The 24,298-nt window shown below is 37.0% G+C and overlaps 2 protein-coding genes and 1 long non-coding RNA gene across 4 annotated transcripts in view; 1 reads left to right on the top strand and 2 right to left on the bottom strand.

Annotated features, from left to right (window-relative positions):
* m (zona pellucida domain-containing protein miniature) overlaps positions 1 to 24,298 on the top strand; it is a 271,195-nt gene that overhangs the window by 179,907 nt on the left and 66,990 nt on the right. The window lies entirely within an intron of this gene.
* Positions 10,683 to 11,487, bottom strand: LOC142228939 (farnesol dehydrogenase-like). The gene is made up of 2 exons (XM_075299465.1): positions 10,915 to 11,487; positions 10,683 to 10,850 (listed from the first exon to the last, which is right to left on the bottom strand). The coding sequence occupies exons 1-2, from the start codon at positions 11,485 to 11,487 to the stop codon at positions 10,683 to 10,685; spliced, it is 741 nt and encodes a 246-aa protein (XP_075155580.1).
* LOC142232143 (uncharacterized) lies at positions 19,261 to 19,932 on the bottom strand. The gene is made up of 3 exons (XR_012721045.1): positions 19,784 to 19,932; positions 19,506 to 19,691; positions 19,261 to 19,450 (listed from the first exon to the last, which is right to left on the bottom strand). It is a non-coding gene; the product is annotated as an uncharacterized LOC142232143 (long non-coding RNA).

Below are 24,298 nucleotides of genomic sequence, written 5' to 3'. Positions count from 1 at the left end.
GCAACTTATCTGGCTTTCAATCTAGGACGAATAAAACAAGTATATACGGCCGTAAGTTCGGCCAGTCCGAATCTTATGGATTGCGTACAAACTTCTTCTAAAGACTGTCATCCACAATCGAATTACTTGGGTTGTGGTAATACTTACCGATGGCAAGGTATCTTAACATCGTCTTCTAAATTGTAAGTTAGTCTATACGTGGTATACGTGGCCGAATCTTATGTACCCTCCACCATGGATTGAGCTGTAGGTCATTCTTCTTTCATGCTCATGCTATGGGAATATTTCCGATGACTTGCACAATTTTTTAGGCAATCATCTACAAGCTGCTCAAACATATCTTCTTGAGAATAACAAAAATTGATTTAGAATAGCAAAAAAAAAAAATACCAGCGATAACATTGAAATCGCCAAAATTTTAATAGTTATATACGTCACGATGAGTAGACAAAAATTTTCAAATGCTGATAAGACCGAAAATATTACCCCATTTTCGGGGGGTGAAATATGCACTCGAAAAAAGTTTACTTGCATCAAAAGATGTTGACCTTAGATTAAAAATGTAGGTATTGATTCCGAGCCAAAGATTCGACATCTTTAAAATAAATAATTTTTTAACAACTTATCTGGCTTTCAATCTAGGACGAATAAAACAAGTATATACGGCCGTAAGTTCGGCCAGTCCGAATCTTATGGATTGCGTACAAACTTCTTCTAAAGACTGTCATCCACAATCGAATTACTTGGGTTGTGGTAATACTTACTGATGGCAAGGTATCTTAACATCGTCTTCTATATTGTAAGTTAGTCTATACGTGGTATACGTGGCCGAATCTTATGTACCCTCCACCATGGATTGCGTAGAAACTTCTACGCAATCATCCACAGTTAAATTACTTGAGTTGCTGCCGATGGCAAGGCATCTTAAAACTTCTTAACCTCATCTTCTAAATTGTAAGTTAGTCCATGCAGGATATATAGTAGAAAAAAGTAAGGTCGATTAAATAGTATATACACGCAAAAAAATAATTCTTTCCTCCCAAACGAAATTTTAGGCAAACAAAGTTCGTTTCTCATTTGCTTTTCGTTGAAAGGAAGTGTATTTGGAAGAAAAGTATATACTTTTTGTGATAAACGTTTATTCTTTTCCAGGATGTAAAAGCAATTTCATAAAGACTAACTCAAAAAACTTTTTTTTTCTGGCTAATTGCATTTTCCATCACATATTTCTCACTTCCACGAAGTTTTTTAGTTCTTAGCACCTTTTTCTGTAATACAAACAATGTAGAAATTATACGATTTTATAAATTTTTAAATTTTTTTTACCTTTCGCCTGGACTGAGAATCGAACCGCGGACCATGCAATTTGTAAGGCAGCACACTATCCACTGAGCTGCGTAGCTGTTATTGTCATCAATAGCTAATTATCCATATAAGTTATATTAATATAGCATAGCTTGCGGCGCCCACGAGCCGATTAAACAAAGTTTATTTAACAGAAAAATACATTTAGTTTGGGACCGTGGAGCAGTGGTTGCTACGTCGGACTTGCATGCCAAGGGTCGTGGGTTCGATCCCTGCTTCGACCAAAGTTTTTTTTTTTTACATATATTCCAGATATGGTCGGAAGATTCCGAAAAAATTTTCAACATTACATTCTACTATATTAAATTTTTACTATGAACTGTAAAATGTGTCTTATTAAAGACCTAAAGTCAGAAAAGAACAGTGTTTGATATAAACGAAATGGACTGTGTTGTTGGTTCAAAAATAACTCTTTTTATTGAAAAAAAATAAAAATTGTGTAACAAACGAATTTTTTTGGTGATAAAAGTGTATACTTTTCGAAGCAATTCAAAAAACTCTAGCAAAAGAAAAACGTTTTCGGTACACGTTTTCCAAACGTTTTTTTTCTTTGCGTGTATTCAGTTCTTGACCGGTATATATAGGGAAAAATTAATTACGAACCGATAGGAACTTTTGTGCGGTAATTATAGTCAGAATTGAAATATGGGGGTCTATATACAATTATGAACACGAGTCTACCAAAAATGGTAAATATTTTACTGTTTGGTATATTGATAGAATCCTTGATGTTAAGGAAGATTTTGCAAAACATTCTTCTCCAACTTTGAAATGCTTCATAAATTTTCTATAGAAATAATATTTTGACAAAATTTTCTACAGAAATAAAATTCTGACAAAATTTTACATTGAAAACAAGCACATATGGCCGTAAGTTCGGCCAGGCCGAATCTTATGTTCCCTCCACCATGGATAGCGTAGAAACTTCTACGAAAGACTGTCATCCACAATCGAATTACTGGGGTTGTGGTATCTTAAATCGTTTTCTAAATTGTGAGTTAGTCCATACGTGGTATATATTAGACGAAAAAGGTATGTGTAGGTAAGTCTACAAATAATTACGAATCGATATGGACTTTTGCACGGTACATAGGGAGCCAGAATTGAAATATGGGAGTCGCTTATATGGGTGCTAGATACAATTATGAACTTGATATGGACCAATTTTTGTGTGATTGGGGATCGATTTATCTGAGGGCTCTATATAACTATAGACCGATATGGATCTAGTTAGGCATGGTTGTTAACGGCCATATACTAGCACAATGTACCAAATTTCAACTGACTCGGATGAAATTTGATCCTCCAAGATGCTCCAAAACCAAATCTCGGGATCGGTTTATATGGGGGCTATATATGATTATGGACTGATATGGACCACTTTTGGCTTGGTTGTTATATATCATATACTACCACCACGTACCAAATTTTAACCATATAGGATGAATTTTGCTTCTCCAAAAGGCACCGGAGGTCAAATCTGGGGATCGGTTTATATGGGGGCTATATATAATTATGGACTGATAAGAACCAATTCCTACATGATTGTTGGATACCATATATTAACATCACGTACCAAATTTCAACCGAATCGGATGAATTTTGCTCTTCCAAGGGGCTCCGGAGGTCAAATCTGGGGATCGGTTTATATGGGGGCTGTATATAAATATAGACCGATTTCGACCAATTTTTGCACGGTTGTTGGAGACCATTTACTAACACCATCTACCAAATTTCAGCCGGATCGGATGAAATTTGCTTCTCTTAGAGGCTCCGCAAGCCAAATCGGGGTATCGGTTTATATGGGGGCTATATATAATTATGGACCGATGTAGGCCAATTTTCGCATGGTTGTTAGAGACAATATACTAACACCATGTACCAAATTTCAGCCGGATCGGATGAAATTTGCTTCTCTTAGAGGGTCTGCAAGCCAAATTTGCGAGTCCGTTTATATGAGACTATACGTAAAAGTGGACCGACTTGGCCCATTTGCAATACCATCCGACTTATATCAATAACAACTACTTGTGCCAAGTTTCAAGTCGATAGCTTGTTTCGTTCGGCAGTTACAGTAATTTCAACAGACGGACGGACAGGCTCAGATCGACTCAGAATTTCACCACGACCCAGAATATATATACTTTATGGGGTCTTAGAGCAATATTTCGATGTGTTACAAACGGAATGACAAAGTTAATATGGTGGTGAAGGGTATAAAAAAAAAATTGACAAAATTTTCTATAGAAATAAATTTTTCACTAAATTTTTTATAGAAATTATATTTTGACAAAATTTCCTAAAGACATAAAATATTGACAAAATTTGCTATAGAAATAAAATTTTGACAAAATTTTTTATAGAACTATAAAATTTTGACAAAATTTTCTATGGCAATAAAATTTTGGTAGATTATTTTTGGCTCGAGTGGCAGTCGTGATTTTTCTGTGATTGGGGATCGGTTTATTTGGGGGCTATATATAATATAGATCGATACGGACCAATTTTGGCATGGTTTCTATCGGCCATCGGATTGGATGAAATTTGCTTCTCTTTGGGGCTCCGCAAGCCAAATCTGGGGATCGGTTTATATGAGGGCTATATATAATTATGAACCGACGAGGACCAATTTTTGCATGGTTGTTAGAGACCATATATTAACACCACGTACCAAATTTCAACCTGATGGGATGAAATTTGTTTCTCTTAGAGGCTCCGCAAGACAAATCTGGGGATCGGTTTATATGGGGGCGATGTGGACCAATTTTTGCATGGTTGTTAGAGACTATATACCAACACCATGTTCCAAATTTCACTCGAATCGGATGAAATTTGCTTCTCTTAGAGGCTCCGCAAGCCAAATCTGGGGATCGGTTTATATGGGGGCTATATATAATTATGGACCGATATGGACCAATTTTCGAATGGTTGTTAGAAACCATATACTAATACCACGTACCAAATTTTAACCGAATCGGATGAATTTTGCTCCTCCAAAAAGTTCCGGAGGTCGAATCTGAGGATCTATTTATATGAGGGCTATATATACATAATTATGGCCAGATATGGACTAATTTTTGCATGGTTGTTAGAGACCATATTCTAACATCATGTACCAAATTTCAACCGGATCGGATGAAATTTGCTTCTCTAAGAGGCTCCGCAAGCCAAATCTGGGGATCGGTTTATATGGGGGCTATATATAATTATGAACCGACGAGGACCAATTTCTGCATGGTTGTTAGAGATTATATATTAACACCACGTACCAAATTTCAACCTGATTGGATGAAATTTGCTTCTCTTAGAGGCTCCGCAAGCCAAATCTGGGGATCGGTTTATATGGGGGCTGTATATAATTATGAACCGACATGGACCAATTTTTGCATGGTTGTTAGAGACTAAATACCAAAGCCATGTTCCAAATTTCAGTCGCATCGCATGAAATATGCTTCTCTTAGTGGCTCCGCAAGCCAAATGTGGGGGTCCATTTATATGGCGGCTATACGTAAAAGTGATCCGATATGGCCCATTTGCAATACCATCCGTCCTATATCAATAACAACTGCTTGTACCAAGCTTCAAGTCGATAGCTTGTTACGTTCGGAAGTTAGCGTCATTTCAACAGACGGACGGACGGACATGTTAAGATCGACTCAGAATTTCATCACTACCCAGAATATATATACTTAAGGTGTCTTAGAGCAATATTTCGATGTGTTACAAACGGAATGACAAAGTTATATGAGTGTAAATCGGGCAAAAGCTATATATGGGAGATATATCTAAATCTGAACCGATTTCAACCAAATTTGGCACGCATAGCTACAATGGGTGCCAAATTTGGTTGAAATCGGAGCAAAAAATTGGCCTCTGTGGTATATGCTCTTGAAACATGTTTGAGGTGATCATATTCCACCTCTGTAGAAAGAGACACCTAGAGAGTAAGCTGCAAGTAAAAGTGTGGAAGTAACCAATTGGCGCTTTAAAAATATATCCACACAATAAAAAATGGATAAAATTTTTTTCTCCCGTATATGCCCTAAGGTGAAACATAATAAAGGGTGATTTGTTAAGAGCTTGATAACTTTTTTTTTAAAAAAAACGCCTAAAATTTGCAAAATCTCATCGGTTCTTTATTTGAAACGTTAGATTGGTCCATGACATTTACTTTTTGAAGATAATTTCATTTAAATGTTGACCGCGGCTGCGTCTTAGGTTGTCCATTCGGAAAGTCCAATTTTGGGCAACTTTTTCGAGCATTTCGGCCGGAATAGCCCGAATTTCTTCGGAAATGTTGTCTTCCAAAGCTGGAATAGTTGCTGGCTTATTTCTGTAGACTTTAGACTTGACGTAGCCCCACAAAAAATAGTCTAAAGGCGTCAAATCGCATGATCTTGGTGGCCAACTTACCGGTCCATTTCTTGAGATGAATTGTTCTCCGAAGTTTTCCCTCAAAATGGCCATAGAATCGCGAGCTGTGTGGCATGTAGCGCCATCTTGTTGAAACCACATGTCAACCAAGTTCAGTTCTTCCATTTTTGGCAACAAAAAGTTTGTTAGCATCGAACGATAGCGATCGCCATTCACCGTAACGTTGCGTCCAACAGCATCTTTGAAAAAATACGGTCCAATGATTCCACCAGCGTACAAACCACACCAAACAGTGCATTTTTTGGGATGCATTGGCAGTTCTTGAACGGCTTCTGGTTGCTCTTCACTCCAAATGCGGCAATTTTGCTTATTTACGTAGCCATTCAACCAGAAATGAGCCTCATCGCTGAACAAAATTTGTCGACAAAAAAGCGGATTTTCTGCCAACTTTTCTAGGGCCCATTCACTGAAAATTCGACGTTGTGGCAGATCGTTCGGCTATTCATGATGAAATGTCAAAGCATACTGAGCATCTTTCTCTTTGACACCATGTCTGAAATCCCACGTGATCTGTCAAATACTAATGCATGAAAATCCTAACCTCAAAAGAATCACCCTTTACCATGTACCAAATTTTAACCGAATCGGATGAATTTTGCTCCTCCAAGAAGTTCCGGAGGTCGAATCTGGGATCTATTTATATGGGGGCTATATATACATAATTATGGCCAGATATGGACTAATTTTTGCATGGTTGTTAGAGACCATATACTAACATCATGTACCAAATTTCAACCGGATCGGATGAAATTTGCTTCTCTAAGAGGCTCCGGAGGTCAAATCTGGGGATCGGTTTATATGGGAGCTATATATAATTATGAACCGACGTGGACCAATTTTGCATGGTTGTTAGAGATTATATATTAACACCACGTACCAAATTTCAACCTGATTGGATGAAATTTGCTTCTCTTAGAGGCCCCGCAAGCCAAATCTGGGGATCGGTTTATATGGGGGCTATATATAATTATGGACCGACGTGGACCAATTTTTGCATGGTTGTTAGAGACTATATACCAAAGCCATGTTCCAAATTTCAGTCGGATCGCATGAAATATGCTTCTCTTAGTGGCTCCGCAAGCAAATCTGGGGGTCCATTTATATGGCGGCTATACGTAAAATTGATCCGATATGGCCCATTTGCAATACCATCCGTCCTATATCAATAACAACTGCTTGTACCAAGCTTCAAGTCGATAGCTTGTTACGTTCGGAAGTTAGCGTCATTTCAACAGACGGACGGACGGACATGTTTAGATCGACTCAGAATTTCATCACTACATAGAATATATATACTTAAGGTGTCTTAGAGCTATATTTCGATGTGTTACAAACGGAATGACAAAGTTATATGAGTGTAAAGCGGGCAAAAGCTATATATGGGAGATATATCTAAATCTGAACCGATTTCAACCAAATGTGGCACGCATAGCTACAATGCGTGCCAAATTTGGTTGAAATCGGAGCAAAAAATTAGCCTCTGTGGTCATATGCTTTTGAAACACGTTTGAGGTGATCATATTCCATCTCTGCGTGTGGAAAGAGAGACCTAGAGAGTAAGCTGCAAGTAAAAGGGTGGAAGTAACCAATTGGCGCCTTAAAAATATATCCACACAATAAAATTTTGTTTAAAATTTTTTCTACCAGTGTATGCCCCAAGGTGAAACATAATATGTTTGAACAATACAAACAATATTTTGTTTGGACCAATCCTGAAAATATATAAGCTTGAAGCAAAATTTTTTTGAGGTATGTGTTACAAAAGCGATTTTTTTTTTTGAGGATGTACCACAATACAGAAATTACTTTTCTCCTCTCATCGAATACTTTCGGCTGACTTTTTGTTAGAAATTTTGGTGTTGTGTAATACAAAATAAAAGATTTCTCTTCATTGCAGCCAAATTTTTTCCCTGCGATCATCCTTTTGAGGTATGAGAACAAGAAAAAGTCGCTAGGGGCCAGATCTGGAGAATACGGTGGATGGGGAAGCAATTCGAAGCCCAATTCATGAATTTTTGCCATCGCTCTCAATGACTTGTGGTACGGTGCATTGTCTTGGTGGAACAACACTTTTTATACCCTGCGCCACACTGTGGAACAGGGTATTATAAGTTAGTGCATATGTTTGCAACACCCAGAAGGAGACGAGATAGACACATGGTGTCTTTGACAAAAATGCTTAGGGTGGGTTCCTGAGTCGATATAGCCATGTCCGTCTGTCCGTCTGTCCGTGAACACATTTTTGTAACCAAGGGATTAGGTAGTAATTTAAGGCCAATCGACTTCGAATTTGGCACAATTATGTGTTTTGGGTCAAAATAGAACCCTATTGATTTTGGAAGAAATCGGTTCAGATTTAGATATAACTCCCATATATATATTTCGCCCGATATGCACTTATACGGCCCTAGAAGCCTGAGTATTACCCCAATTTGGTTTAAATTTTGCACAGGGAGTACAATTGGTAGTATAGTCAAATGTGCAAAATTTTATTGAAATCGGTTCAGATTTAGATATAGCTCCCATATATATCTTTCGCCCGATATGGACTAATACGGTCCCAGAAGCCAGAGTTTTACTCCAATTTGGTTGAAATTTTGCACAGGGAATAGAATTAGCATTGTAGCTATGCGTGCCAAATTTGTTTGAAATCGGTTCAGATTTAGATATATCTCCCATATATAGCTTTCGCCCGATTTTCACTCATATGACCACAGAGGCCAATTTTTTGCTCCGATTTAGTTGAAATTTTGCACAGGGAGTAGAATTAGCATTGCAGCTATGCGTGCCAAATTTGGTTGAGATCGGTTCAGATTTAGATATATCTCCCATATATAGCTTTCGCCCGATTTCCACTCATATGACCACAGAGGCCAATTTTTAACTCCGATTTAGTTGAAATTTTGCACAGAGAGTTTAATTAGCATTGTTGCTATGCGTGCCAAATTTGGTTGAGATCGGTTCAGATTTAGATATATCTCCCATATATATGTTTTTCTGATTTCGACAAAAATGGTCAAAATACCAACATTTTCCTTGTAAAATCGCCACTGCTTAGTCGAAAAGTTGTAAAAATTACTCTAATTTTCCTAAACTTCTAATACATATATACCGAGCGATAAATCATAAATAAACTTTTGCGAAGTTTCCTTAAAATTGCTTCAGATTGTAATGTTTCCCATATTTTTTTACTAACATTGTGTTCCACCCTAGTGCATTAGCCGACTTAAATTTTGAGTCTAAAGATTTTTTAGAAGTGTATCAAATTCTGTCTAGATCGCGTGATATTTAAATGTATGTATTTGGGACAAACCTTTATATATAGCCCCCCAACACATTTGACGGATGTGATATGGTATCGAAAATTTAGATCTACAGAGTGGTGCAGGGTATAATATAGTCGGCCCCGCCCGACTTTATACTTTCCTTACTTGTTTCTTCTTCAGATGGGGCCGTTTTGCCGCGATTTCGACCTTCATATGCTCCAATAACGCAATATAATAGTCACCCTTGATGGTTTTTCCCTTCTCAAGATAATCGATAAAAATATTTCCATGCGCATCCCAAAAAACAGAGGCCATTACTCTGCCAGCGGACTTTTGAGTCTTTCCACGCTTCGGAAACGGTTCACCGGTCGCTGTCCACTCAGCCGACTGTCGATTGGACTCAGGAGTGTAGTGATGGAGCCATGTTTCATCCATTGTCACATATCGACGGAAAATCTCGGGTGTATTTTGAGTTAACAGCTGCAAACACCGCTCAGAATCATCAACACGTTGTTGTTTTTGGTCAAATGTGAGCTCGCGCGGCATCCATTTTGCACAGGGCTTCCGCATATCCAAATATTGATGAATGATATGACCAACGCGTTCCTTTGATATCTTTAAGGCCTCTGCTATCTCGATCAACTTCATTTTATGGTCATTCAAAATAATTTTGTGGATTTTTTTGATGTTTTCATCGGTAACCACTTCTTTCGGGCGTCCACTGCGTTCACCGTCCTCCGTGCTCATTTCACCACGCTTGAATTTTGCATACCAATCAATTATTGTTGATTTCTCCGGGGCAGAGTCCGGAAACTCATTATCAAGCCAAGTTTTTGTTTCCACCGTATTTTTTCCTTTCAGAAAACAGTATTTTATTAAAACACGAAATTCCTTTTTTTCCATTTTTTTCACAATAACAAAAGTTGCTTCACAAAAGACGCTCTATCTTACAAACTAATTGACTTATAGACGACAAATTTTGACACGAATCATTTGAAGGTTGGTACTATATAAAAATAATATGCATTTAATACTAGCGACGCCATCTATGTGTCAGATCGGGGACTTATCAGCCAACCTGTTACTAACACAAACTACAAAATTTCAACTAAATCGCATGAAATTTGCTCCACCAAGAGTCTACAGAGATCAAATCTGGGGATCGGTTTATATGGGGGCTATATATAACTATAGACGGATATGAATCAATTTTTGCATGGTTGTTGGGGGCCATCTACTAACACCAAATTTCAAACGGATCGGAAGAAATTTGCTTCTCTAAAAGGCTCAGCAAGACAAATCTGGGGGTCGGTTTATATGGGGGCTATACGTAAAAGTGGTCCGATATGGGCCATTTCCAATACCATCTGACCTTCATCACTAACAACTATTTATGACAAGTTTCACGTAGATAGCTTGTCTCGTTCGGAAGTTTGCGTGATCAGACATCGCTAGATCGACTCATAATTTCACCGCTAGATCGACTCTTAATTTCACCTCAACCTGGAATATATATATACTTTATGGGGTCTCAGGTGAAGGGCATAAAAGTATTATCGATATAATATTTATGTTTTATTCGAATATTTCATTAGTTTAAAATTGAATTTTCTTAGTTTAAAATTGTTCCCCGATTGGCTTTATCATCATCTCATGTATCTGAACATGGGCTGGTGTCTGAATGCAATAGACAATAGCATCGGCAATATCTGTAGGAGATAAAGCAGGCATATCAGGATATTTAGGACCAGCAATTGATGTACGTACACCACCAGGACTAATGTTCTATAGGGATTATCAAACTTTTTAATTAATTATCGATAAATATTTGGCATTGAAATCTACTTACGGTAATTTTAATTTTGGTATTTTGACTTTGAAATTCTTGACGCAAAACTTCACTCATAGCCTTAACACCGAACTTTGTAGATGGGTAGATATTTAATGGCAAACTTAGACCTGAGGGTATAGAATGGCCCACAGCACTACAAATATTTATGACATGACCATCAAAATTACGTTCTTTCATACTACGAAAAGCCTCCCGGGTACACCATACCACAGCCAAAAGGTTTACATTGACAGTATTTTTAATATCATCGGTATTATTGTCATCCAATAAATTACAAAATCTCATTATACCGGCATTGTTAACCAAAACATCCACTCCACCAAAACAATTCACAATCCATTTGAAGGCCTCTTTAACACTATCTTCATCGCCAACATCACATTTTTTACAATGGAATCGGTTTTGGAGATCACTGGGAAGCGATGGCTTAATTTCTTCCATCATTTTCTCCAGTTGTCTGTCTAAGCCCACTACAATCATTCCTTTGACCACTAAAGCTTTGGCTGTGGCAGCTCCTATGCCTGAACTGGCTCCAGTTACTACAGCAATTTTATTTTGCCAGCGTTCCATTTGGAATTCTCTTCAGTTGTGATTGCTAACAATTATTTTTTAAAACTAATGAATTTTACCATGGAACATGCAAATTTAAAATCGAATGTTTATCAAATTTCGGCACATATCAGATAAGATGGCATTTTTATGCATATGCAATGGATTGTTTCTTTTAATTATACCCTTCACCACTACTGTGGTACAGGGTATAATAAGTTTGTGCATTTGTATGTAACGCCAAGAAGGAGTAATCACAGACCAACCTTTTAGTATACGGATCGGCTTAGAATTAAATTCTGAGTCGATTTAGCGATGTCCGTCTGTCTGTCTGTCCGTCTGTCTGTCCGTCTGTCTGTCCGTCTGTCTGTCCGTCTGTCTGTCTGTCTGTCTGTCTGTCTGTTGATGTATTTTTGTGTGCAAAGTACAGCTCGCAGTTTTAGTCCGATTGTCCTGAAATTTGGTATAGGGTCCTGTTTCGGCTCAAAGACGATCCCTATTGATTTTGGAAAAAATCGGTTCAGATTTAGATATAGCTGCCATATATATTTTTCACCGATCTGGTCATAATTGGCGTGTATATCAACCGATCTTCCTCAAATTGCGTACATCCGATTATTTTATGAGTCTCGAGAAACTTGCAAAATATCAGCAAAATCGGTTCAGATTTAGATATAGCTCCCATATATAGCTTTCGCCCGATTTACACTCATATGACCACAGAGGCCAATTTTTAACTCCGATTTAGTTGAAATTTTGCACAGGGAGTAGAATTAGCATTGTAGCCATGCGTGCCAAATTTGGTTGAAATCGGTTCAGATTTAGATATATCTCCCATATATAGCTTTCGCCCGATTTACACTCATATGTCCACAGAGGCCAATTTTTAACTCCGATTTAGTTGAAATTTTGTACAGGGAGTAGAATTAGCATTGTTGCTATGCGTGCCAAATTTGGTTGAAATCGGTTCAGATTTAGATATATCTCCCATATATAGCTTTCGCCCGATTGACACTCATATGTCCACAGAGGCCAATTTTTAACTCCGATTTAGTTGAAATTTTGCACAGGGAGGAGAATAAGCATTGTTGCTATGCGTGCCAAATTTGGTTGAAATCGGTTCAGATTTAGATATATCTCCCATATATAGCTTTCGCCCGATTGACACTCATATGTCCACAGAGGCCAATTTTTAACTCCGATTTAGTTGAAATTTTGCACAGGGAGGAGAATAAGCATTGTTGCTATGCGTGCCAAATTTGGTTGAAATCGGTTCAGATTTAGATATAGCTTCCATATATATGTTTTTCTGATTTCGACAAAAATGGTAAAAATACCAACATTTTCCTTGTAAAATCGCCACTGCTTAGTCGAAAGGTTGTAAAAATGACTATAATTTTCCTAAACTTCTAATACATATATATCGAGCGATAAATCATAAATAAACTTTTTTGAAGTTTCCTTAAACTTGCTTCAGATTTAAACGTTTCCCATATTTTTTTACTAATATTGTGTTCCACCCTAGTGCATTAGCCGACTTAAATTTTAAGTCTATAGATTTTGTAGAAGTCTATCAAATTCTGTCCAGATCGAATGATATTTAAATGTATGTATTTGGGACAAACCTTTATATATAGCCCCCAACACATTTGACGGATGTGATGTGGTATCGAAAATTTAGATCTACAAAGTGGTGCAGGGTATAATATAGTCGGCCCCGCCCGACTCTAGACTTTCCTTACTGGTTTTAAATTAACTTTATGACGTTCTTGATAACCTGTTTATTTCGATTTGTTTTGTCCATTTGTCAGTTCCCTAGTTCCTATACTAGCCACTATAAAATGCAGGTATAATAAGTTTATTACTATACCACTATAAAATGCAAAAGGTATAATAAGTTTGCCATTCCATTTGTAACAAAGGAAGAACATTTATGATGATCTAACGATGTCTGTCCAAATGGGTCGGTAAAAATAAATGCGATACAAATTTTTGGGGGTCTAAAATACCAGTATATTTACATTTTCTGGCAAATCGGATAAAAGCTAAGATTTCTAGAAGCCCAAGTAGTTAATTCGGGAGATCAGTCTATATGTGGGCTATACCGAAACATGGCTCGATACACACCATATTTGGCTGACATATGTGTGGTCCTAAAAAACCACTAGGTTTCCAATATCAGGCAAAGTGGATAAAAACTACAGATTCCAGCAGCCCAAGAAATAAATTCGGGAGGTAGATCTATATGGGGGCTATACCAAAACATGGGCCAATACTTACCATTTTCGACAAACCTCTTAATGGCTCTCAAATACCTCTAGAATTCAAATTTCAGGCAAATTGGGTAAAAACTACGGATTATAGAAGCCCAAGAACTAAATTTGAAAGATCGGTCTATATGGGGGCTACACTAGGTTAGGTTAGGTTAGGTTAGGTGGCAGCCCGATGTATCAAGCTCACTTAGACTATTCAGTCCATTGTGATATCACATTGGTGAACTTCTCTCTTATCACTGACAGCTGCCCGATTCCATGTTAAGTTCAGTTAAAAGGGACCTCCTTTTTATAGCCGAGTCCGCATTGCAGTGAAACCACTTAGAGAAGCTTTGAAACCCTCAGAAATGTCACCAGCATTACTGAGGTGGGCTAATGCACCGAAAAACTTTTTGGTGTTCGGTCGTAGCAGGAATCGAACCCACGACCTTATATATGCAAGGATGATAGATATTTATCTTAGAACTAGCGTCGATTCAAGTTTGCTCTCGAAACGACAACATGCATACTCGAAAGGCAGGTCTACTGAGACCGCATTACATGAACTAGTCAGCTTTATTGAAAGCTCACTATCTGTCAAAGAATACACAATCGTGGCATTTCTAGACATCGAAGGGGCGTTCAATAACGTCCATCCGAGCTCGATATTAAATGGACTGACAACTCTGAATGTTGATCCAGGTATACTTAGGCTGTTAGACGAACTTCTAAGGAAGAGACGCATTTCAGCCACACTAGGACAAGCAAACATACAAAGGTATGTGAACAGAGGCACTCCCCAAGGAGGAGTTCTATCACCTCTTCTTTGGAATGTTGCTATAAACGACCTTCTGGTTTCCATAGAAAAAGAAAGGATACAAGTGGTGGCATACGCAGATGATGTGGCGCTAGCAGTCAGGGGAAAATTCCCATCAACAGTTAGAGATATTATACAGAGAGCCCTCCGGATGACTGAGAAATGGGCGAAAGATAATGGTCTTGGGGTAAATCCTGCAAAGACAGAAATAGTCATGTACTGCAAAGATCGCAAAACTCCCACGGTTAGGCCCATTTCCTTAGGGGGTATTGAAATTCCCTTTAGGGAGTGTACAAAATACCTTGGCGTTATTTTGGACAGGAAGCTGAACTTTAAGCTTAATATTGAAGAAAGGGCGAGGAAAGCAACGGTAGCTTTATATTCGTGCAAAAAGGCAATAGGGAAAAAGTGGGGACTAAAACCAAAAATTGTACATTGGCTATACACGACAGTGGTTATACCTATAATGCTATATGGTGTTGTAGTCTGGTGGCCGGCACTTCACCAGCCGACAAGTTTAGACAAAGTTCAGCGTATGGCGTGCTTGTGTATCTCAGGTGCATTCAGCAAGACAGGAACAAACTCCCTTAATGTCATACTGCATCTATTGCCTTTAGACATTTTGGCCAAACAGTCAGCTGCAACAACGGCTGTGCGATTGCGCGAGCTATCGCTGTGGTCGGAAAAAAGTTACGGTCACAGTTCGGTCCTCAAAATAATGCCAGATGTGCCTAACGTAGTGGATTACACTTTGGCGAGTCCACTTTTCGACAAAAAGTTTGAGACTCTAATTCCCAACAGTGAGGCGTGGTGTACACGGACCCCGGGGAATAAAAGATATATAGATTTCTACACTGATGGCTCCAAATTGGATGGCCAAGTGGGTTTCGGAGTATATTCTAAAGTTCTGGAACTTCGAATAGCGAAAAGATTACCTGATCACTGTAGTGTTTTTCAGGCTGAAATATTAGCAATAAGAGAAGTGGTGAATTGGCTGAGAAGTAATGCTCCAAGCAATATTGGCAGTAATATATACTCAGACAGTCAACCTGCAATAAAATCCTTGGACTCTGTGTTCCTCAACTCGAAAACGGCCATCGACTGCCGCAAATCTCTCAATGAGATGGCTGAGCAGCACAATATTCACCTAATATGGGTGCCTGGCCACAGGAACATACCGGGGAACTGCGAAGCAGATGAGCTAGTAAGGCTAGGAACTACCTTACATATTCCAGGGGAACTAGAATCTGTTGGTATGCCTCTGGCTACCTGCAAGCTCTTACTGCGTGAGAAGGCTGTCATGATGGCAAATGTTCGATGGGAGAATTGTAAGGGTTGTAACGACACCAAGCAAATATGGCCCCATTTAAACTTAAACCGCACACTAGATATGCTAGTGTTCTCGAGACGCCAGATATCACTCCTGATATCTGCTATAACGGGTCGCTGCCTGATAGGCGATTTTGCAAAAACTATTGGTGCGAAGTATAATGACTATTGTATGAGCTGTCATGATGCGGAGGAAAAGGAATCAATAAAACACCTCTTGTGTGAGTGTCCTGCATTTTGTGTAAAGCGCAAGCAACTTTTAGGAGCATATAGCTTCAGATTACTGGCGGACCTGGAAAACGTTAACTTAAGCAGTCTGCTAATGTTTTTGGAACAATCTGGTTGGTTCAACAGAAGAAAATAATCGAGAAGGTTCAACGGTTAAGACTACAAGTGCCCATATGTAATAGGTACTTTTAGTTAATGTGGTATCACAATGGACTGAATAGTCTAAGTGAGCCTGAATCTTAATCGGGCTGCCACTTTAACCTAACCTAACCTAACATATATGCAAGGCGGGCATGCTAACCATTGCACCACGGTGGCTCCCATGGGGGCTACACTAAACCATGGACCAATTCACCCCATTTTCGACACACCTGTTTGTAGTCTTAAAATACTTAAAGATTTCCAATTCCAAACAAATCAGATAGAAAATACAGTTTTTAGATGCCCAAGAAGCAAAATCGAGAAATCAGTCTATATGGGGGCTATACCAAAACATAGTCCGATACGGACCATTTTTGACACACCTCTTATGGTTCCAAAATACCTCAAGATTTCCATTTTCAGGCAAATCGGATTATAAATACAGTTTCTAGACGCCCTAAAAGTAAAATCGGGAGATCGCTCTATATGGGGGCTCCACTAAACCATGGACCAATTCACCCTATTTTCGACACACCTGTTCATAGTCTTAAAATACTTCTAGATTTCCAATTTCAAGCAAATCAAATAGAAAATACAGTATTTAGACGCCCAAGAAGCAAAATCGGGAAATCGGTCTATATGGGGCCTATACCAAAAGATGGACAGACAGGCCCCATTTTTGCCACACCGTTTTATGGTCCTAAAATACCTCTACACCGAAAAAATTTCACGAAAAATTTTCCAATTAAAATTTTAATTGAGTTTTAAAAAATATTCAATTAAAAATTTAATTGAATCAACAAATTTTTTTATTGAAAACAAAATCAATCACAAAAATTAATAGTATCAATTAATTTTTTAATTGGATCAATTAATTTTTTAATTGACCTTCAATTAATTTTTTAATTGATACTATCATTTCTGTGATGGAAGACATTTCAATTAAAAAATAATTGGATCAATTAATTTCGTGATTGAATCAGAAAAAAATTTTTTTGTGTGTAGATTTCCAATTTATATTGGGACTATATGAAAACTTGGACCGATATAGCCCATCTTCGAACTTGACCTGCCTGCCAACAAAAAAACGCGTCTATGCCAAATTTCAGGACGATAGCCCCATTGTTAAAGGCTGTAGCGTGATCACAACAGACAGACAGACGGACATGCTTATATCGTCTTAGAATTTCTCCCTGATCAAGAATATATACAATTTATATTGGGAAATCGATATTTCGATGTGTTACAAACGGAATGACAAACTTATTATACCCCCGTCACCATTCTATGGTGGTGGGTATACAAATTAGCGATACCTGTAAAAATTCGTGGTTGAAAGGGTTTTTTAACTAATGAAATGTGTGCATACAATTAATGAATTGCATTTTTGGCAAATTTTTGTGAGCATAGTGCTCACATATCATATATTATCAATGTCAATTAAATTATGTATTAAATAATAATTCCATAATTTAATAACAAACCTGTAACTTAATAACTATAATTATGACGTGTTTCGTTTCCAAATCTGATAGATTGTAAAGTATACCAAATATCGAGAACATACCTTGTATCTGAAAATAAAGAAAATAAAAATTAACTGGAGTTGAATTACATTAAAACTAATTAAAAACAAGTAAGTAAAGTAGAAAGTCGGGCGGGGCCGACTATATCATACCCTAAACCACCCTTACTGAATTAGTAAACATCAGTATTTGTGGGGTAACATTGATATAGGTATGGGAGATAAACCGCAGATGCATATTTAAGAAAATTAAGGGGTACATGTTTATGGGTGCTTTGTATCAATCTGGCTATAGCTCATAGTCAGTGTTACCAGGGAAAATGTTCGGTTTACCCTACAAGGACAAAAAAAAATCCCTACTTTCCCATACATTCCCAAACAATTTTCCCTAGAATATTTTTCGTTGAATTTAAACAAATTTTACAAAACAAAAATGGTTCTAAGTACTTTATTATCTTAAAACATGAACATGCAACGTATATAACTTAGAATATAAATTTGTATTACTACCACGGTTGCCACAGTTAGTAGAATTCTACCCAAAATAGTATTTTTTTTTGTTAAATCTCTATAAAAATAAAATTTTGGAAAAATTTCTATAAACAAATTTTTGTGAGAAATTTTTCTATAGAAATAAAATTTTGACAATAACTTCTATAGAAATAAAACTTTGAGAAAAAATTCCATAGAAATAAAATTTTGAGAAAATTTTTTATAGAAATAATATTTTGAAAAAAAAAAAACAAAAATCTATAGAAATACAATTTTGACAAATTTTTCTATAGAAATAAAATGTTGACAAAATTTTCTACAGGAATAAAGTTTTAACTAAAATTGCTATAGAAATATTTGTTTGGTAGATTTGTGGTAATCTGCTAATTTTGTTTGATTTTTTTTAGCACGAGTGGTAACTTTTGCTACCACACATTGTTAGAGATCAAGCCTTGCCGGCCTCCTCTAGAGCCACCAAAATGTAAAAATTATTACAAATTGTGTTGAGTGAAAATTTCCCTACATTGTGGCCCTACGTCCCACACTTTGTCCGCTGCGGCAATAAATCATTTTGGACCTGCTCTCCGATTTTGATGATTTTTGCACAGTTGGTTAAACTATATTACAAAGGTCATGTGTGTAAAATTTTATGCAAATATCTCCATTGGTTTTCTGTCCCGAGCAGCGCAAAGTTGACATATATGAACAAGTCTCAAATAGGTTAGTTTTCTATGTCATATTTAAAACATTGTTACTTATAAACTATACACCGGGTGTACCTTATAGAAATTTTTTTCACTTTAAATAGGCATCAAGCATTATGTAAGTTAAAAAAAAATAAAAATTTAAAAAAAAACAACAAATTTTTTTTTTTTTTTATTTTGGGCCAAAAAAATAAACATTTATGATGTTCCGTTAAACTTTTAGTTGTATGCGAAGCAGTGCCAAACATGGAGTCCTATACCAAATTAAGCTAACAGATTCAAAAAAAAAAATTGTGCCCATATTTGCCCGCGGCCAAAAAAACAATGGAAAACCAAAAAATTACAGTAAAAAATATGAGTTATGCGTTATTTTACGAGTGCATCAACAACTGCGCACTCTTTCTTTCGTTACAGCTTGTTGTTGTTTTGCCTGTGTGCATGTCTATTACTATAAATAGTATATTTGTAAGATAATTGTGTATAAAGTGCTCGTACACTGAAATTAAAATCATATCAGTTATTATTTTTTTTTTTAATAAATTTTTACATACCATAATGAAAACTTGAGCATGAGTTGGGCTCGAACTCCAGATGTTCGCACACCAGCCGCCAACTCTATCCACTGAGCTATTAAAGACGTTGGGATTGAATGAATAATAACGTCACTTATTATTACACGCAATGTGTAGAATCTTTTAAAATTGTAGCAGTTCTTGCAGTCATTCTAAAAATAGAACCTATGTTGATGTGCATTTTATTTTTGAAAAATTAGAAAATATAACGCTATATATATCAGTTATTATTTTTTTTTAAATAAATTTTTACATACCATAATGAAGCAGGAAGCGAGGAATAAAGACTATAAACGTTATAGGCTATATAACTCGCGCAAGACTGGGCGCTGTTCTACTAACGAAGACGTAATGCATCATTTGTTGATATCCTCCGACCCATACATCAATTCATTAAGAACGAAATTGAAGCTTAAAAAATTAGATTATCACGAAGATGTGAAAATGTTGTTAATAAATTAACAACATTTTAATTTGGGGGTTGTACGGGGGACGGGTGTTACAGTGGGCTGATTTTCTTCATATTTTCAAAACAGCATTTAATAGATGCTGTATGCATTTTTGCGAAAAATAAACATTCTAGTTATAAATTTACAGAAGATATGGCATTTTTGAAATATTATTTGTATGGGAAAGATATATACGGGAGCAATATCTAAATCTGAACTGATTTCAATAAAATTTGGCACACTAGACTATGCTACTCATTGTACTCCTAGTGCAAAATTTCAACCAAATTGGGGTAAAACTCTGGCTTCTAGGGCCGTATAAGTTCATATCGGACGAAAGAGATATATGGGAGCTATATCTAAATCTGAACCGATTTCAATAAAATTTGGCACACTAGACTATGCTACTAATTGTACTCCTAGTGCAAAATTTCAACCAAATTGGGGTAAAACTCTGGCTTCTAGGGCCGTATAAGTTCATATCGGACGAAAGATATATATGGGAGCTATATCTAAATCTGAACCGATTTTGTCGATACTTTGAAATTGTCTTAATTCTATTATATTAGGAACTCGTGCCAAATTTCATTACTCTCGTACAACTCCTTCTATTTTTGGCCGTCGAATGTATGGGAAGGACACACTGTGCGTCCCTACAAGACGCTGAATATTAGAAAAACCCTACATATGGGAATTTTTCCTACTTCTAGCAACACTGGCTGTAGTTGATATTGTACCTACGGAGTTAGTATGCCACTAATGTTGAGTCCATTATTAAAAAAGAGAAAATCGTTCAATTATTGTGGGTAATAAATCCAAATTTGTAAAAATCGAGCAATATTCTTATGTAACAGCTACAAGTATGTATAAATACGATAGGCTAGTAAATCAAAATTTGAAATGTGAGTAACATTGGTTAATAAATAAGAGTATTATGGCCAAATTTGGGAAAATCGAGCGATGCATATAAAGGGTGATTCTTTTGAGGTTAGGATTTTCATGCATTAGTATTTGACAGATCACGTGGGATTTCAGACATGGTGTCAAAGAGAAAGATGCTCAGTATGCTTTGACATTTCATCATGAATAGCCGAACGATCTGCCACAACGTCGAATTTTCAGTAAATGGGCCCTAGAAAAGTTGGCAGAAAATCCGCTTTTTTATCGACAAATTTTGTTCAGCGATGAGGCTCATTTCTGGTTGAATGGCTACGTAAATAAGCAAAATTGCCGCATTTGGAGTGAAGAGCAACCAGAAGCCGTTCAAGAACTGCCCATGCATCCCGAAAAATGCACTGTTTGGTGTGGTTTGTACGCTGGTGGAATCATTGGACCGTATTTTTTCAAAGATGCTGTTGGACGCAACGTTACGGTGAATGGCGATCGCTATCGTTCGATGCTAACAAACTTTTTGTTGCCAAAAATGGAAGAACTGAACTTGGTTGACATGTGGTTTCAACAAGATGGCGCTACATGCCACACAGCTCGCGATTCTATGGCCATTTTGAGGGAAAACTTCGGAGAACAATTCATCTCAAGAAATGGACCGGCAAGTTGGCCACCAAGATCATGCGATTTGACGCCTTTAGACTATTTTTTGTGGGGCTACGTCAAGTCTAAAGTCTACAGAAATAAGCCAGCAACTATTCCAGCTTTGGAAGACAACATTTCCGAAGAAATTCGGGCTATTCCGGCCGAAATGCTCGAAAAAGTTGCCCAAAATTGGACTTTCCGAATGGACCACCTAAGACGCAGCCGCGGTCAACATTTAAATGAAATTATCTTCAAAAGGTAAATGTCATGGACCAATCTAACGTTTCAAATAAAGAACCGATGAGATTTTGCAAATTTTATGCGTTTTTTTTTTAAAAAAGTTATCAAGCTCTTAACAAATCACCCTTTATATGGAAGCTATATGTAAATCTGAACCAATTTGCATAATGTTTTGCGGGTTTGATTAATACCACAAAAGGTTACCTTGTGCAAAATTTGAGTAAGATCAGTTAAGAAATGAGGCCTCTATGGTCAAACATAAGGTTATTAGGGGCAAATTTCTCAAAATCGGGCGATACATATATGGGAGCTATATCTACATCTGAACCGATTTCGATGAAATTTTGCACATACCGTTAGTACTATAGAGGACTGGATCTAGCCAACTTTGAGTAAGATCGGAAAATAAATAAGGGTTCTGTGGGCAATTTTGGGAAAATCGGGCTATACATATATAATCTAACCCGATTTCGATGAAATTATGCACATACAGTTAGTACTATAGAGGATTACATTTGGCCAACTTTGAGTACTATCGGTTGATTAATAAGGGTTTTATAGCCAAATTTAGAAAAATCGGGCGGTACATATATATGGGAGTTATAGCTAAATCTGAACCGATTTCGATGATTCTTGCACATGTAGTTAGTGCTATAGAAGATTATATTTAGCCAACTTTGATTAAGATCGGTTGATAAATAAGGGTTTCATGACCTAATTGGCAAAATCGGGCGATACATATATATGGGAGCTATATCTAAATCTGAACCGATTTCGATGATTCTTGCACATGTAGTTAGTGCTATAGAATATTACATTTAGCCAACTTTGAGTAAGATCGGTTGATCAATAAGGGTTTCATGGCCACATTTGTCGAAATCGGGCGATATATATATATGGGAGCTATATCTAAATTTGATCCGATTTCTTCCAAATTCAATAGCGTTCGTCCTTGTGCCCAAACAACTCCCTGTACCAAATTTCAACAAAATCGATTAATAATGCGACCGGAATGTGTACAACAAATACATGGACAGACGGACGGACACCAACAGCTATATCGACTCAGGAGATGATTCTGAGTCGATCGGTATATATTTTATGGGGTCTAAAATCAATACTTCTGGCACATTTTTGGCAGATCAAACTTATTATACCTTGACCACTATGTGGTTAGGGTATAACAAATATATACAGCATTAAATTCGGCCGGGCCGAATCTTAAATACCCACCACCATGAATCAAATATAATATTTTACTTTGAAAACCCTTCTTCGTAGCGGGTTACTTGATAACATATAGCATTTTAGGGGGATTGATGACAAATCTTCTTCCAAGCAAATCAGTTCAAAAAGTACGCTTAACGAAGAAAATAATTTAAAGATTCTATATCAGATTCTGGATTTATGAGAATCAATTTTGTTTGAGTTTTAGAGAAATCATATGTTAAACATATCGTGTATATGATGAAATAACGCCTTGATTTGAAATCTTAAATCTGTAAATTTTTTCCGCCATTATTTAAATACGATGAGTAAAATCTGGAAATTTTACTTTCAGTTCCAAGTAATTTTCATGATCAGTGCGCCTGCTATACCCTGAAAGAAGTGTTTTCTTTTCTGAGGAACGAAATTTTAGATAAGCAAAGTTTTCTTTTGACACAAATTGTAGAGACAATCGTTGAATAGCTTATCAAAAATTCCGATTAGTTTGCTCTAAACGAAAATACTTTATACGAAAGGGAAATTTCGTTTGTCTAAAATTTCATTCCGGAGGAAAATATTTTTTCTTTGGGTGTACCCTCAAGAAGTTAACTCGGTCTATATCGATGCCTTGCCAAATGGACCGGTAAAAATAAATGCGATACAGATTTTTGAGGTTCTAAAATTCCAGTATATTTACATTTTTGTGCAAATCGGATAAAAACTACGGTTTCTAGAAACCCAAAGTGTTAAATCTGGAGATCGGTCTCTGTGGAGGCTATAATGAAACATGGGTCGACACACACCATATTCGGCTGACCTGATTTGTGGTCAGCCGGATTCCAGTAGTCCTAGAAATAAAATCGGGAGTTAGGTCTATATGGGGGCTATACCAAAACATGGACCAATACTCACCACCTCTTAATGTTCCTCAACTACCTCTAGAATTCCACTTTCAGACGAATTGGGTGAAAACTACGAATTCTAGAACCCCAAGAAGTAAAATCGGGAGATCAGTCTATATAGGGGCTATACCAAAACATGGACCGATACGGACCATTTTCGACACACCTCTTTATGGTCCTAAAATACCTCTAGATTTCTAATTTCCGGCAAATTGGATAAAAACTACGGATTCTAGAAGCCCCAGAAATAAAGTCGGGAGATAGGTATATATGGGGGCCATACCAAAACATGGACCGATAGGCACCATTTGCCACACACCTATTTGTGATCTCAAAATACTTCTACATTTTCAAATTCAAGCAAATCGACTAAAAAATATAGTCTCTAGACGCCCAAAAAGTAAAATCGGGAGATCGGTCTATATGGCGGCTATACCAAAAA

Source organism: Haematobia irritans, chromosome 3 (assembly GCF_050003625.1).
Source record: "Haematobia irritans isolate KBUSLIRL chromosome 3, ASM5000362v1, whole genome shotgun sequence".
Lineage (NCBI taxonomy): Eukaryota > Metazoa > Arthropoda > Insecta > Diptera > Muscidae > Haematobia > Haematobia irritans.
The sequence above is the reverse complement of the archived record's forward strand: the minus strand, read 5'-3'. Positions and strand labels throughout refer to the sequence as shown.

Coding starts and splice junctions, on each gene's coding strand:
- LOC142228939 (XM_075299465.1), bottom strand. CDS start 11,487: ATGGAACGCTGGCAAAATAAAATTGCTGTAGTAACTGGAGCCAGTTCA. Junction 10,851..10,914: donor ATACCAAAATTAAAATTACC/GTAAGTAGATTT, acceptor TAATCCCTATAG/AACATTAGTCCTGGTGGTGT.